The 12,635-nt window shown below is 52.9% G+C and overlaps 1 protein-coding gene across 1 annotated transcript in view; it reads right to left on the bottom strand.

The window, feature by feature from the left end:
- LOC128277823 (RNA-binding protein Musashi homolog Rbp6) overlaps positions 1–12,635 on the bottom strand; it is a 456,559-nt gene that overhangs the window by 69,979 nt on the left and 373,945 nt on the right. The window contains exon 7 of the mRNA XM_053016353.1: positions 400–448. Coding sequence (XP_052872313.1) covers positions 400–448 — 49 coding nt within the window. The remainder of the gene's footprint in view (positions 1–399; positions 449–12,635) is intronic.

A 12,635-nucleotide genomic window follows, 5' to 3' on the forward strand; every position in this document is an offset into this window, starting at 1 on the left:
CCGGATCCGGAAAAATGGGGCACCAAATGGGGATGAACCAGTGGGCCGACGGGGTTAAGATGTTTCGATGGATGACGGCCAAAGTCACGGCCAAATAGTCGAACCACAGTTTTACTGCCGAGCTATCGGATCGGATCGGGTATTCCTGTGTGTTCCGTGCCGCATCATAACCCACCGGAGAAGACGTTCCGTCGAACAAAGGACAAAGCATCTCAATGTATGCGGCCGACCGGCAAGCGGTTGGTAAGGCAACATAAAATAATGGCACATAAGGGTCTTCCAATCGCCACTCGGGGCGCCTTATCGGCAGGGCAAACGATTAGAGAGTGCCTCGATAATTTAAGGGCATTTTTTTAGCAAACAACATGTTGTCCTCGTTGGGGCGAAGCAATTACTTACCTCTGTGCCGGTTGGTTTGTTTGTCAAACATCAGCATCGCGTCTTCAATCTGGAACGAGAACGAAAGAAACAGAAATCGGTATGAAACATTTGTGCCGAACCCTTTAATCCTGGCCACAGCTGAAGCAGAAGAAGCTGAGACGGAGGTCGAGCCAACCACTTTTCGAATCGTACTGCCTTCGAATCGTACTGCCGAGAATCGCTGACGCTAATAACAAGCACCTCAGCGACAGGAGCGAAGATGGAAGGGCCCGGACTCCCAACTTCACGCTCTGCTAAGCGAGACGGTCGGTCGGTCGCCTGATAGTTCCGACGTGCTTGGCGCGGCCGTTTTATGCTGAGGCGCCGAGTCGAGATTATGAACTTTCAGGACTTTCACTTCATTTTTATAGACACACCAGACCAGCAATGGGCAGGAACCGGGGTTGCAGACCCGCCCCGCCTCGTGCAGTTGAACTTGAGTTTTATTACGATTCCGTTGATCTCGACCATATTTTTCGCGTCCAGCGCTCGGCCAAGTGCCGTACCGTGCCTGGCGCGTGCGTTTGCCTTTTACAACCCAGACGGGTCCGTGTCTTTTTGGGTCACAGCTGGCGTGAAATAAGAGTGAAATTGGTGGTTTTTGGCCACTTATTATATTGCTGGCGCTGCTGCTGCTGCTGCTGCGCTTAAGCACCGGACCGCTTCGTCCTGGCGATGACAAACGCCGAAAGGGTTTCCCGACCGCTTTTCTCAGATGTTCATTAAACGCCTTAAAGTTTGTCATCCCTTGCGGGCGTGAAACGGTCCGGCCCAAGAAGTGGAAGTCGAGCCAATCACTGTTCCGTTTCCGGTCCCGAGTACCATCTCGTGTGTACTGTGTGCTTTCGTGACCAAAGGAATGCAGCACGTTGTGGCGATGTATTGGCTACAGGAACATAAGTTTCTATTTAAATCAACATTCAACGGCACCGTTCGAATGAAAACATGTGTCACAAGATAAGCATAATGTTTCACCCGGGCCGGGTCTAGGGGCCGCCTAATTGAAAGGCTAAGCTCATCTCATCGCCAACACGCAAAAAGGTAACCCCTCCAAACGGGCTGGTGGCCGCCTGGCTGGTGAACAAATTGTTTACGATTTAAAACCCCCCGGTTCGACTTATCTCGGCCGAACGTCGGTGGAATTTTCGGGGCCAGGCACTCGGGCCGCAGGAAGAAAATCAATATCTTCACACTCTGTTGCGCATCTGCAACCGCTGGAACCGTTCCGAGGGGTGGGGGCGGGGCCGGATTCGGGAATCGGGGCGGCTTACGCTTTTGGGAAAACCCTTTCCGCTTTTGATCCTTTCTTTCGCCGGTTGCCGGGCGGTAGACGAAGCGCTCAACTTCAACCCGCTGCCAGGGACGAGTTGGTCAAGCGTGACCCCGGCGCCCCCCCACCGGTTCTGCCCTTACCGCCAGCGAACTGAAGAAAGCGGCGCCACCGCCACACAGTTGGAAAGTTTGCTTTTTGCTCGTAAAGCAGTTTCCTAAAGTGATTTCATAAATAATAAAAGTTTTCTAATTATGCGAAAAAGACGATCATCAAAAAACATCTTTAAACACATTGTGGGCAGCAGGGCCAGCGAACCGAGGCCGCCGCCGCCGCACCGTGGCAACCTGGTTTCCGGTGGTAGGCCCGGCGGGGGTGAGTTCCGTTCCGTTGATGGGTTCGATAGGATGGATGGGGCCGTCTTGGGCAGGGTTGCGCCGAAGCGCAAACTTTCGTCCTTGATGCCCTGATGCCAAGAAAGCGAGATGAACGAGGTCAAGAAGTCACTCATGCTCTCTCTCTCGGGCACGCTCTCTTCCGCCTGTCGGTCTTTTGTAAGAGAAAACCCGCCTGCCACCGTCGGCTGAAAGCCGGAACAACGCATCAACCACGCGCCGGCTGTGGTTGGACCGACCGGTGTGCGCGAGGCTGAACAGGAAATCAGACTGTCAGCGTTGGAAAGGACGTGACCAAACTTTACGCCGAGCCGCCGGGCCTCATGGCGTAGCGCCCTGCTGAGAGCCTCGATGGCTGGCTCGGCGGCCCATTTACTACTTAATACGGGTAGAGAGCTTTACGAACTATTAACGGCACGTCGCCAACGGTGGACGGGGCTTTCGGGGAAGCCTTCGTGGAATGTGTGTGTGTGTGTGTGGCAACACCGGTTAGCGACCGGGCGGAAATTATCACCGGGCCGCTCGAATTCAGGCAGGCAGGCAGGAGCAAAGCCTTAAACTTAAACGACGGGCTCACGGTAAGGATGATACTCAGGTTGAGGCGTCAACAGCAACATCAACAACAATCGCATCGTTTGGCGGGTAATGCTGGAGTTTGGCTTTGCGGTGTTCGGTTCGGACTCCAGAGAACGTTTCACGCGGAACCAACAAGTTACTGAGTGTAAATCCATACCAATACTTTTGCTTGATGGTGCAACCGTAGTCCTTGAAAACTATTATTTAACGACCTTTTGATAACAACAGTGTGCTCATCGAACGAAATATTACGATCCAGAATGCGATCGACATGCTTAATGATGGCTAATGTAGGCCCGAGAGAACCGCCCGAAACTGGGCGGCACATAAACTGGAGCTTGATTCGGGGCACCGCTTGTTGAGTGCCACAACCTCCGACTAAGACGGAACCCGTGAATTCTGACACGTTTATGGCCGCTCTCGACTGTCATCCGCAGTCAGGGCGGTGGGGTACATAAATTCATTCAGCTCGGCCAAGAAGCCCTACTTGCCGAGGGGGGGGGGATTGACCGCGATAAATGCGCGATAGCGAACGGGATTTTATGTTTAATTATCCGTTGGCCGGGGAGCTGTTGGCCCGACAATAAAATCGACGGTCGCCCCTTTTTATGGCTCCGTCCGATCGGGGGGCCAGCATGGCTCGGAGTCGGAGACATCTTTGGACAGTCAGTTGGCAACACGTGGTGCCCCTCTGCACACCGCATGCCGGCAGCATAATGATGTTGGCCTCGCTTCGCTAACGCGCTACCGGACCATCGGTGGATCGGAAAGCGCTTCGTCCGTTCTCTAAAACTGCGAACTACAAAAAACTAAAAAAGGGGCGGCCAAATGAACGACATTCGTGTGCCAGTGAGGGAAAAAAACAAGAAAACGCCAAAGGAACAGTGGAGTGGACAGGGTCCTGTTTTGGAGTCGCACCCTTTCGCGGGCGTTGTGCGCGCACGAGCACACGGTAATTATCGCGGACCATAATCTTCTGCTGACCCATAAATTTGGTTTTATACTTTTCCCAGCGCCCCCTCCCTCCTGTGTTCCGTGCCTGTTTCCGGCGGGCGGTGTTAAGTGGTGGCTATTCCGGTTGCGGGTGCGCACCGCAAGTTTATCGCGCGATGGACGCAACCTGGCCACAGTGCACACCTTCGCGATATTGGAATAATCGGAAACGTTCATTCGTTCATTAAGGTCCCAGTGGGTCCCGACGGCGAGGTGGTGGTGGCCAGATATCCATTTCCGATGCGTTGTGCCCGTCGGCTGCTTATTCCTCGCGAGTTGGATCGCGGCCGGCTTGATTTCTGGCCGGCGATAACCTGGCGCGATGGCACCATTCGAAAGATGTGTGTGTGTGTCTGTTTTTATTCCAATTGTGCCCTGCGTGGCACCGGGGACCGGAAGTGCACCCGGTGGCCGGCCAGCCGGTGCGTCCCACGGCGATACGGCGTGGGACGGCCCAGAGTGACGTCGTGAAGTCACTTCGGGTTCGAACGCTCGCCAAACGCTCGTTATCCCTTCCGCTAAATGGGAACGACCGTACTAGGCCAGGATCATGTGCCAAAATCGCACACACACACACACGCTGCGAGAACCGCGTTGCGTAAGCAGAGGATTCGATTTGCGCAGTTTTCTCTCTCTCTCGCGTGCGCCTGAATGGGCCACAAAACGAAACGGGGTCGCCGGTCTGGACCGTCGGGACTTAGATAAGGCACCGAGTGTACAAATGTAAACCATCGCGCACACACACACACACACACGGAGGGAGGGCGGGAAAACGTCATCCTCGTGCCGTCGTGTTCGGTCGGAAGCAAATAGGTTTATGCAGCTCTCTTTCTGAAAATTCAAAAAAATAGGAACAGAAATCCTTGTTCGTCCTTTGAAATGGGGAAGCGAAAAAATGGCTTCCTACCCGGCCTGGCCCCGTCTCGCTCGGGTATATGTCGTCCTTATCGGGCGCACAGGAAGCATGATCTTTGGCCCACGCTGCACGTGGCGGCGGTGGCACTTTTGCGCTGAGTGCGGCGTGCACCCGCAGAGGACTATTACATGATTACGAGTCTATCGAGCTTCCCCCCCAGCCCCCTCCTCGGCCACTCCTGGGTAGCCAACCGGCCATGGCTGGTGCTGGTCTGCTGAAAAGATGATACCAGGAATGATGGCAACAAAAAAAAAGGGAAACCAACTCCCGATATTCGCTCCCGGCTTTGCCACATAGTGGCGCAGACAGGGAGAGAACGAGAGCAAGCTGCCAATCCTGGTTGCAGGGAGGCTCTTTCGGAAAAGTTTCGGCCCCCGGTTCGCTCGCTCGCTCCCGCGGGACTCGCCTCCACTACTGCTGGCTGGAGCTGGCTGACGATATTTTAATCCATTTCGCCATTCGCCTTCCGCCCTGTGCTGGGGGCCGCACGAGGCCAAACTCGGGGAACGTGTATCCTTATGCAAGCCGGCTCGGCAGGAAGCCATGCAGCAGCCCGAGGTTGGCATGTGTGTCCGTGGCGCACACTCACCAAGAGAGTGAGAGATGATGGCAGGATCATCGATTTACTGCAACTCATCCGTTCCGGGCCCCGATGCGCCGTGGGCGCTTCCCATTAAAATGCGCCTCTCTCCTGCGCCGCTCCGGGCGCACCCTATTTATAAGGCTGGCCTCCCCGGGGGCGAAGATGAAGGCGCACCGGACGCAAAGTCTTTGCACACGGTGTGACCCCCGGAGCCAGCGGCTCGAAGCTCGTTTGGGCGTGAGTGGGAACGAAAATTCTACCAAATTTCCCGTTCCCGATCATAATTTGCCGATAAGCGGAAAATTAACCCTCGGCTCGGCTCGGTTCGCTCCGGACCGGCTGGGGAGCGTTCGATCCGGCCCCGGCCCAAGGACTTGATTGAACCGAACCGGTGCACCCGGTGGGCGCAGGCGAACACGGGAGGCCGGTTCCGGTGAGTGAAAATATGATTGAACGTGAGCGTGGCGCAGATAATCCCTGGGACCGGGACCGGGCCCGGGCCCAGGACCTTCATTAACTGGGGCCGACTTTTAATGCTATAATCACAAAACCCCGAGCCGAGGGCGTCGCGAAATGATGAGCTGCCGGGAAGTAGTTTTCACATCCTCCCGGGGGCCCGGGCTAGCGAGCGAAGGGATTAAAATAATAATTGTGAAAAGTGTGCGGTGGCGGCCCGTTGCTATGGCGACTTCCGGCGGAACCGGGATGAGTGCCTATCGATCGGCTTCAGCACTTTGGCGATTCCCAGGAATCGAAACTTTGAACTTGGTGCGGGCAGCGCGTGAAGAATGGCGATGCCTCACGATGCGATAACTCTTGGCAGGTGGCGTCCGGATGACTCCCCGGACACGGGGAAAACTGCTCGTCAAGGAGCTCCAATCTCGGTCCGATCGGCAGCGGCACGAAACAAAAGGCATCGCCACTCCGCGGCTCCGTGGTGGGGCGAAATAACAAATGGCTGCCGGTAATTCGACCTCTTAATTACGGGAAAGCCGAAACTCCTTGGCTGCCGGAGATAACGCCCGCGCGGACTAAAAATCCTCGGCTAACGGGCGTCGGTGCCGCAGCATAAATCATCTCATTAGACTCCGAGTCCCGGGCGTGGGGCTCCCAGGGGACGATCGCCACCGATGGCGTCCTCTTCTTCGAGCGCGCTTCCGGAAGCAAAAAAAAAATATCCGGCCCCACAACGGCTGGAGGTCAAGGCGCTGGCGCTGGTGCGACGATAAGCATCGGATGCAACAAGTATGCTGGGGCCATAAATTTCAGCGCGCCACGACCGAAACCGAACGACCAGAGGGCCTGCACCGAGCCACAAAATGAAACTATTCGCTTATTATGGAAAATTCCTGGTCCCCACGGGGACCCCGGTGGACCGGGGGCCAGTTTTGTGGGGTGGCGTGGCTCGTCCTCAAAAGTCATTAAACCGAAGGCTGTAATGAAAAATAAATTACCCTCCGCCGGCAGCGCGACAAAACAGTGGACAGAAAGGGTTACCGAGAGATTTATATCGCTTCCTCGATGCGGTCCGTTTGCTGCCGGCCCGTGCCGGCCCGTGACAGACTGTTGCTGCCGATCCGAGCCCGACGAGATTCGCATCTTCGGATTTATGGTTCGCCTACGGTTTTTGGCAACACGCGAAAACAGGCCGGGTGGCAGGCAGGAAGCGGAAACATATAAATCCATTTCCCTAACCATGGCTCTTAATTCCATCATCTCAGCGAAACGCTGCCCATCATTTAATGGCCTGCGTCTTGGGAACGGCCAGAATAGAGGGTTTTTTTTCCTAGCCCACCAAGAGTGGTGCTCTCGAAACCCCGAATATAAATCCACCAGGACCGAGCGCGATCCGACGGATTGTCGAGTGGATGGTAAGTTAAAAATCGTTTCATCTCGTCACGTCACGCGAATGGCAATAGAGATTAGTTCAATGTGTAAGTTGAATGTAATTTAATGCAACAACCGTTCAAGGATTCAAGGAAAACCGCAAGATTTGCGCCACTACAGTCATTTGTCCTTGGCCTCAAGAAAAATTATCGCTTCAATTGAATGCGTTCCGAGTAAAGACATCGATTTGAATGAAACATTTATCGTTTGACATACAGTTTAGAGTAAGCGTTGTTGCAGCTTCAGGAGAGCCGTTTGATCGGTCTTCGACGTCATGGACGAATTAAAATTCAATTAGCAATGCTGAGCTGTCCGTAAGTAGGCGACGAACGTAAAAACGCCCCGAACACACCGAATGGCATCTGTCGCAGCGGGAAACGCGAGCCAGCGGGGAGGGGCTCGTCAAACTGGGACTTTGACTTTTACGGACCCGACTCGGGGCGGACCGTGTCGGGATTTAACGAGAATTAAAGCCGTGGCGAAAGGACAGCAGAAACGACCAAGCGTACCATGCGCCTCCATCGGCGCGCGGGCGCCCAATAAAAGTGTCTTGCCCACCCGGTTGCCCGGAAGCCAAACGGACCCCGTGCGAAAGTTTCCTTTCCGTTCGGTCTGTTTTGTGGCTCTGCCCGTCCGGTGGCCGTAGTTGTTGTAGCAGCACGCGCAAATCTGTTTTAATCAGCGGAATTTAAATAGTCAATTTAAACTTTCCCATTTACTTGCCATTGAAGGCATTAATGCCACCAACGCGCCCCGTCTTCGCTCTGGTATTGCGAGACACACACAGACAGACAGCGACATCCGGGGCGGGATTTGCCGTATGCATGTTAAATGGTCTGTTTTTCTTTGTTTTTTGTTTGCTGCACGAAACACCAAGTTTTGTCCGTTTTCGGTCCCCGACAACACTTTTCTCATTTCTCGTTTCCCGAAGGGCAATCGGAAAACGATAAAAAGCAGGCGGCAGGCGGCAGGCGGACAGGCGACAACATAAACCAACCCCAGGTGACTTTGGCAGTGAAATGGATCGGAACGAACACCGTGAGCTCGCTCACAAAAACAGCCCGGTGAAATGGAAATTAAAAACTTATATCATTTAGCCCGGAAGTTGCCGGTTTTTGAGGCAGCACCTCGTCGGGTGTCTTTCCGGGGGCCTCAACGGGTTGCTTCGAGGTGCAAAACAAAACACCTTGCCAGTGCCGTGCAAGTTTACGGGACGGCTCCGTTCCGGAAACATTGAAAGTAACGATGGGCAGCTCAACGTGGATTTCGATTCACTGCCGATGGATTATTGTAGTCAACTCGGAACTTTCTAATTGAACTGCACAACTGTAGAGCGAGGACACACACAGTTTGAAAAGGCCATAGCCATGTTGGCGAACACATTACTACGGTTACTTTGTGAGTTCGCTTGATTTATCATTAGTGTTTGTCACTAATTTTGCCAGAAAAACCACTCGCTAGTAGCCGGCCAGCGTGCGCCCGTGAAACTGTATCTCTTTCGTTGCCATTCTCGAGCAGAACTCAACGTTGACTTAAGGTGGAAAGTCTGCTGTCTGTGTGTCTGTTGTGCGCCAACTTTTTTGCGCTCCTTTCAGTTTCTTCAGTTTTTCCTCCCGATTGGTCATTTTTTGACAACTCAAGTTGGCTCGTACGAGGTACGAGCAAGGAACTACAGACTTCGAGAGGGGTGGCAACGTCAATCGGGAAACAACATCGGCGAAGTAGTGAAAAGGAGTTAGATAAAAAAAACGGACCAACTTCGCCACTCGCTATCAGTTTCATTTGCGATGCTTCGCCGAGAAGCTACTCAGCTCGGTCCGGGTTTCGTTGTACAACTTAAATGACTTTTTCTTTCGTGACTCTACGTCTCGTGTTCCGCGCGGTCGGGGGAATCTATTTAGTGCCGGTTGGGGACGCAGTCAAGTAGTGAGCAAAACGAGACATATTGTATCTCGTTGTGTTGCAGTCGACCGGCTCGATATAAAGGGGCCTCTTCAACGGGTGTAGGACTAAAAGATATTGACACCCAGCACGCTGCCCTATTATAATGCTGCCTAAGCCGCTTACGGCACATACAGGTAAAGTGAGCAACTACTGAGCATTTGAAATGATCCACCGGCTCTGCCTAGGAAACAATGGGGGGATTTCTGGTTACACTCCTATTACATCATCACGATGCCAAATACCGCCTAATGAACGTAATAAAAAGTCACTTATGCTCCTCGGTCCAACCTCGGCAGCCCAGGCGGCCAGACGGCAGCGCAGCGCAGTAAGGCGGAAACAATGCGTCATGCAGGGCATAGTTTATGTAATCTTTCCCACTGCAGCTCAAGGACCACACGCCACAAGAGCTCGCCACGAGCCCATGTGTGTGTCCCAAGGGAGGCCACCGTTACGCAAGACAGTGCCATCATCCACCAGAAACACCAGACGTGTAAGGTTAACTAAAGATTAATCCGCAAGCCAGCCAGCCAGTGGGCGGCCAGAAGGGCCCACCAAGGGTTCGCTTTACTGCCGCCGCTGCTGCTGCCGACGACGCTAATAGTCCTTGGGAAGGAACGCGCCACACGCGTTACCGAGCGCCAGAATATATCGACGTCATATTTTAAGCATTGTAATTTATTTCATTTTGTCATTTCCGCACCTCGCCTGCGCGGAGTCGGGTCAGGGGGTTGTTGTGGGGTCCCGGCTCTGCGTTCTCGCCCGGCGTGCTGGCGAAAGAAATATGGTTACAGTTTAAGATAGATAAAAGCACTTGCAGCGTGAAGCGAATCGTGCGCAGAAGTAACCCGGGCCCGGGGCCTGCCACCGGTTTTGATAAAATCTTGCCCAACTGCGGATGACAGGCTCCTGCGGAAGGAACCGAGAAAGCGGGCGACCGATGGTGCCCGCGTTCGAAATGCACCGTCCTGAAGGTCCTGGCTCGATGTACGCCTTCGGGGAGTAAATAAATTTTACCGAATTACCTTCAGATTCGTTGGCCCCGGCCAACGGGTTCGGATTTTTTTTTGCTTCACTAGGACACCGGCCGCCGGGAATGGCGGCTCAGGTGAACGCAGAGATGAATTAACGACACACTTTAGAGCGAAGCGGAGCGGGCCTCTCCGGTGCGCACTGTCAGCGATCCTGGAACCACCACGCAACGAAACCGTGAACCGTGGACCATTCTTCTGTGGTACCCTTTTTTTAGGGGGCCGGAAGAAGTGGGCCCTAGAAGATCCTTCCAAGACAGTCCGGGCATTAGTTTATTACGGGGAAAATTTATAATGCCTTCCCACACACACACACACTCGCACCCGAGAAATGGAAACCCGGGAAATGGTAGGCGCGAAGACGGCCGTTCTGCTCGGTTCGCCGGTGAGAAATGGCATTCAATTGTATGCACATCTCCACGTCCACGGCGCGGCACACACCAACGTTCGTCGTCGGCCGTTAGAGTGCTGATTGGCATCTCGTTCGGCCGAAAGCGGGACTCCTTCGCCAGGCTCACGTCCGTTGAGTTATGGGAAGCCTTTCGCTGGCGGGTTGCCTGCGCTGGAAGGGTGGCGCATTAAAACGGCAGCAGGCCTGGTGCCCCACTCTCTGGTGGGGAAAATGGACACACACACACACGGAGAGGACCGTGAGCACCAGGCACGTGCCATCGCAGGTGCAAATTTGGAGCAATTCATCCCCCCGGGTTTGTTTGGTTCGTTACCGGGGAGATGCCCGAGAGGCGCACCGGCACAAAAAATCGAGCCCGTGGAGGGCGAAAGTGTTGGAAAGCTTGGTGGGAAAGCTTCCGAAGCAGAAAAAAAAAACGGTTGAGAAACACATCGAAGAAAACGGAAATAAAGAAAAATGGTACGACGAATGTTAATTGTATGCAATTTTTCATCTCCACTACGCCGCGATAGGCCGAGTGGATTTTCCTCGAGCCGAGCCGGGAAAGGCGAGGCAGTGTGTGTGTGTGAATGTGCACCCATTTTTCTGCAACACACACACACGGGGCAGGCAAAGTGTAGAGTTTTCAGCAGCTTTTGGTGAGAAGCCATTTTTCACTGGAGGCCAACGGCGGTTCAGACTCCGAACGGAGGGCTCCACTCACTTGCATGTGTATATAAAGTGAGGCGATCACTTAAAATCTAACCCGAAGGATTGAACATTTTAAAAAGTAATTTTTATTACTTTACACTACATAAATTTAAACAGTTTCAATGAACAATGTCAGAGTGGCTCCGTTATGCTAGGAAAATTTAACTCCAAATATTGCCTGTTGCTGCGAAGTACGAGTTTGAAAAACTATAATTAATATTCAACTAATAAACGCTAATGTAGCGAAAGCTAAGTCGGAAACGTTATTAAACGAGACCGTAATACTAATGAGAAGCAATTCGAAACTGCTGTTGATAGTTATCTGTTAGCTGGAAAAATAGCAAAATTTCAATGGAAACCAATGGAGCTTGATATGCCGTTGACGACGAGCACATTTTACCACATTTAATTGGAATGGTCATTTGCGAGCACAGCATTTTTCCTGCCAATCAACGGTGTATGCAGCCAGCATTCATTGAACATTGGTTTCGGCTAGAGAACGGCCTAGAATCCAAACGGTAGCACCTTCGGAGCAGTAAAATAAGCATAACTTCACTTGTTGACGAACAGTGAAAAGGTAGAGAGGCACCGGAGAATGCAAAACAATAGTCACAGAAAGCGCGAGGAGCAAAATTTCACACTCCGTCAACGGCGACGAGCAAAAAAGAAAACTTCCCAACCGAGCACGGAAAAGTATGCTGCATGACAAGCAGCCCGGAATGTGCGAAAAGCAAAAAGCGGAGACAGTTTCGTGTGTATGTGTGTGTGTGGTTTTTTCCCCGTTGTTTAATTCAACCCGACCCTCGACGGGATGGGCCTTCCCCAAGGACGACGTTGTGACGGAATTCTCGATGGGGCCAGGAATCGTGCACAAAACTATTAACTGTTTCGGGACTCCCCGCCCAGCCTGGGGAGCCTGGGGAACATTTTCCAACTAGTTCACTTCGCCGGGTCGCCGTGATTGCATTAGTGGCGCCCGGTGCGCGCATACATAGGCCCGTCGGTCGTAGGCCCTGCCATTTGCCTGCTGCACTTTTATTATGCTGCGACTTTTCTTCATTCTATTTCAATTAAACTCCGTTCGTTCATTAAACTTTTTTCATTTCGGTCCTGGGTTTTCCGGTTCCCTCGGCGGGGGGCGGCTTGATTGAATTTCCCTGTTTCGTTCGCTCATATTACCGTTTGACAGTTTCGTGTCTTGGACATCGGTGCGCGTTGCGTACCTGTGAGTGACGTCCCTTTTTTGGCGGGGTGCGCATTTAAAGCCGTAACTAAGTTTGGGGAACGGCAAGTTTGAAGGTGTTTCGATAATTTTCGATAGTTTTACAAAACTAATAAACAAAATTCTTGAACTACGACCTGCGAAAGAGTGTCCTGCCGATGGGACAACGCCGGTCTGATCCTCGGGTCGAACAATGATGGTTCATTAGATGGGCTCACACACGTTCATGACTTCTGGCACTCGGGAGCCTCGGGATTGCTGGCACAGGATTTGGCACAGGCAAGTGGCCCCACGTGGAC

This window comes from Anopheles cruzii, chromosome 2 (genome assembly GCF_943734635.1).
Source record: "Anopheles cruzii chromosome 2, idAnoCruzAS_RS32_06, whole genome shotgun sequence".
Taxonomy (NCBI): Eukaryota; Metazoa; Arthropoda; class Insecta; order Diptera; family Culicidae; genus Anopheles; species Anopheles cruzii.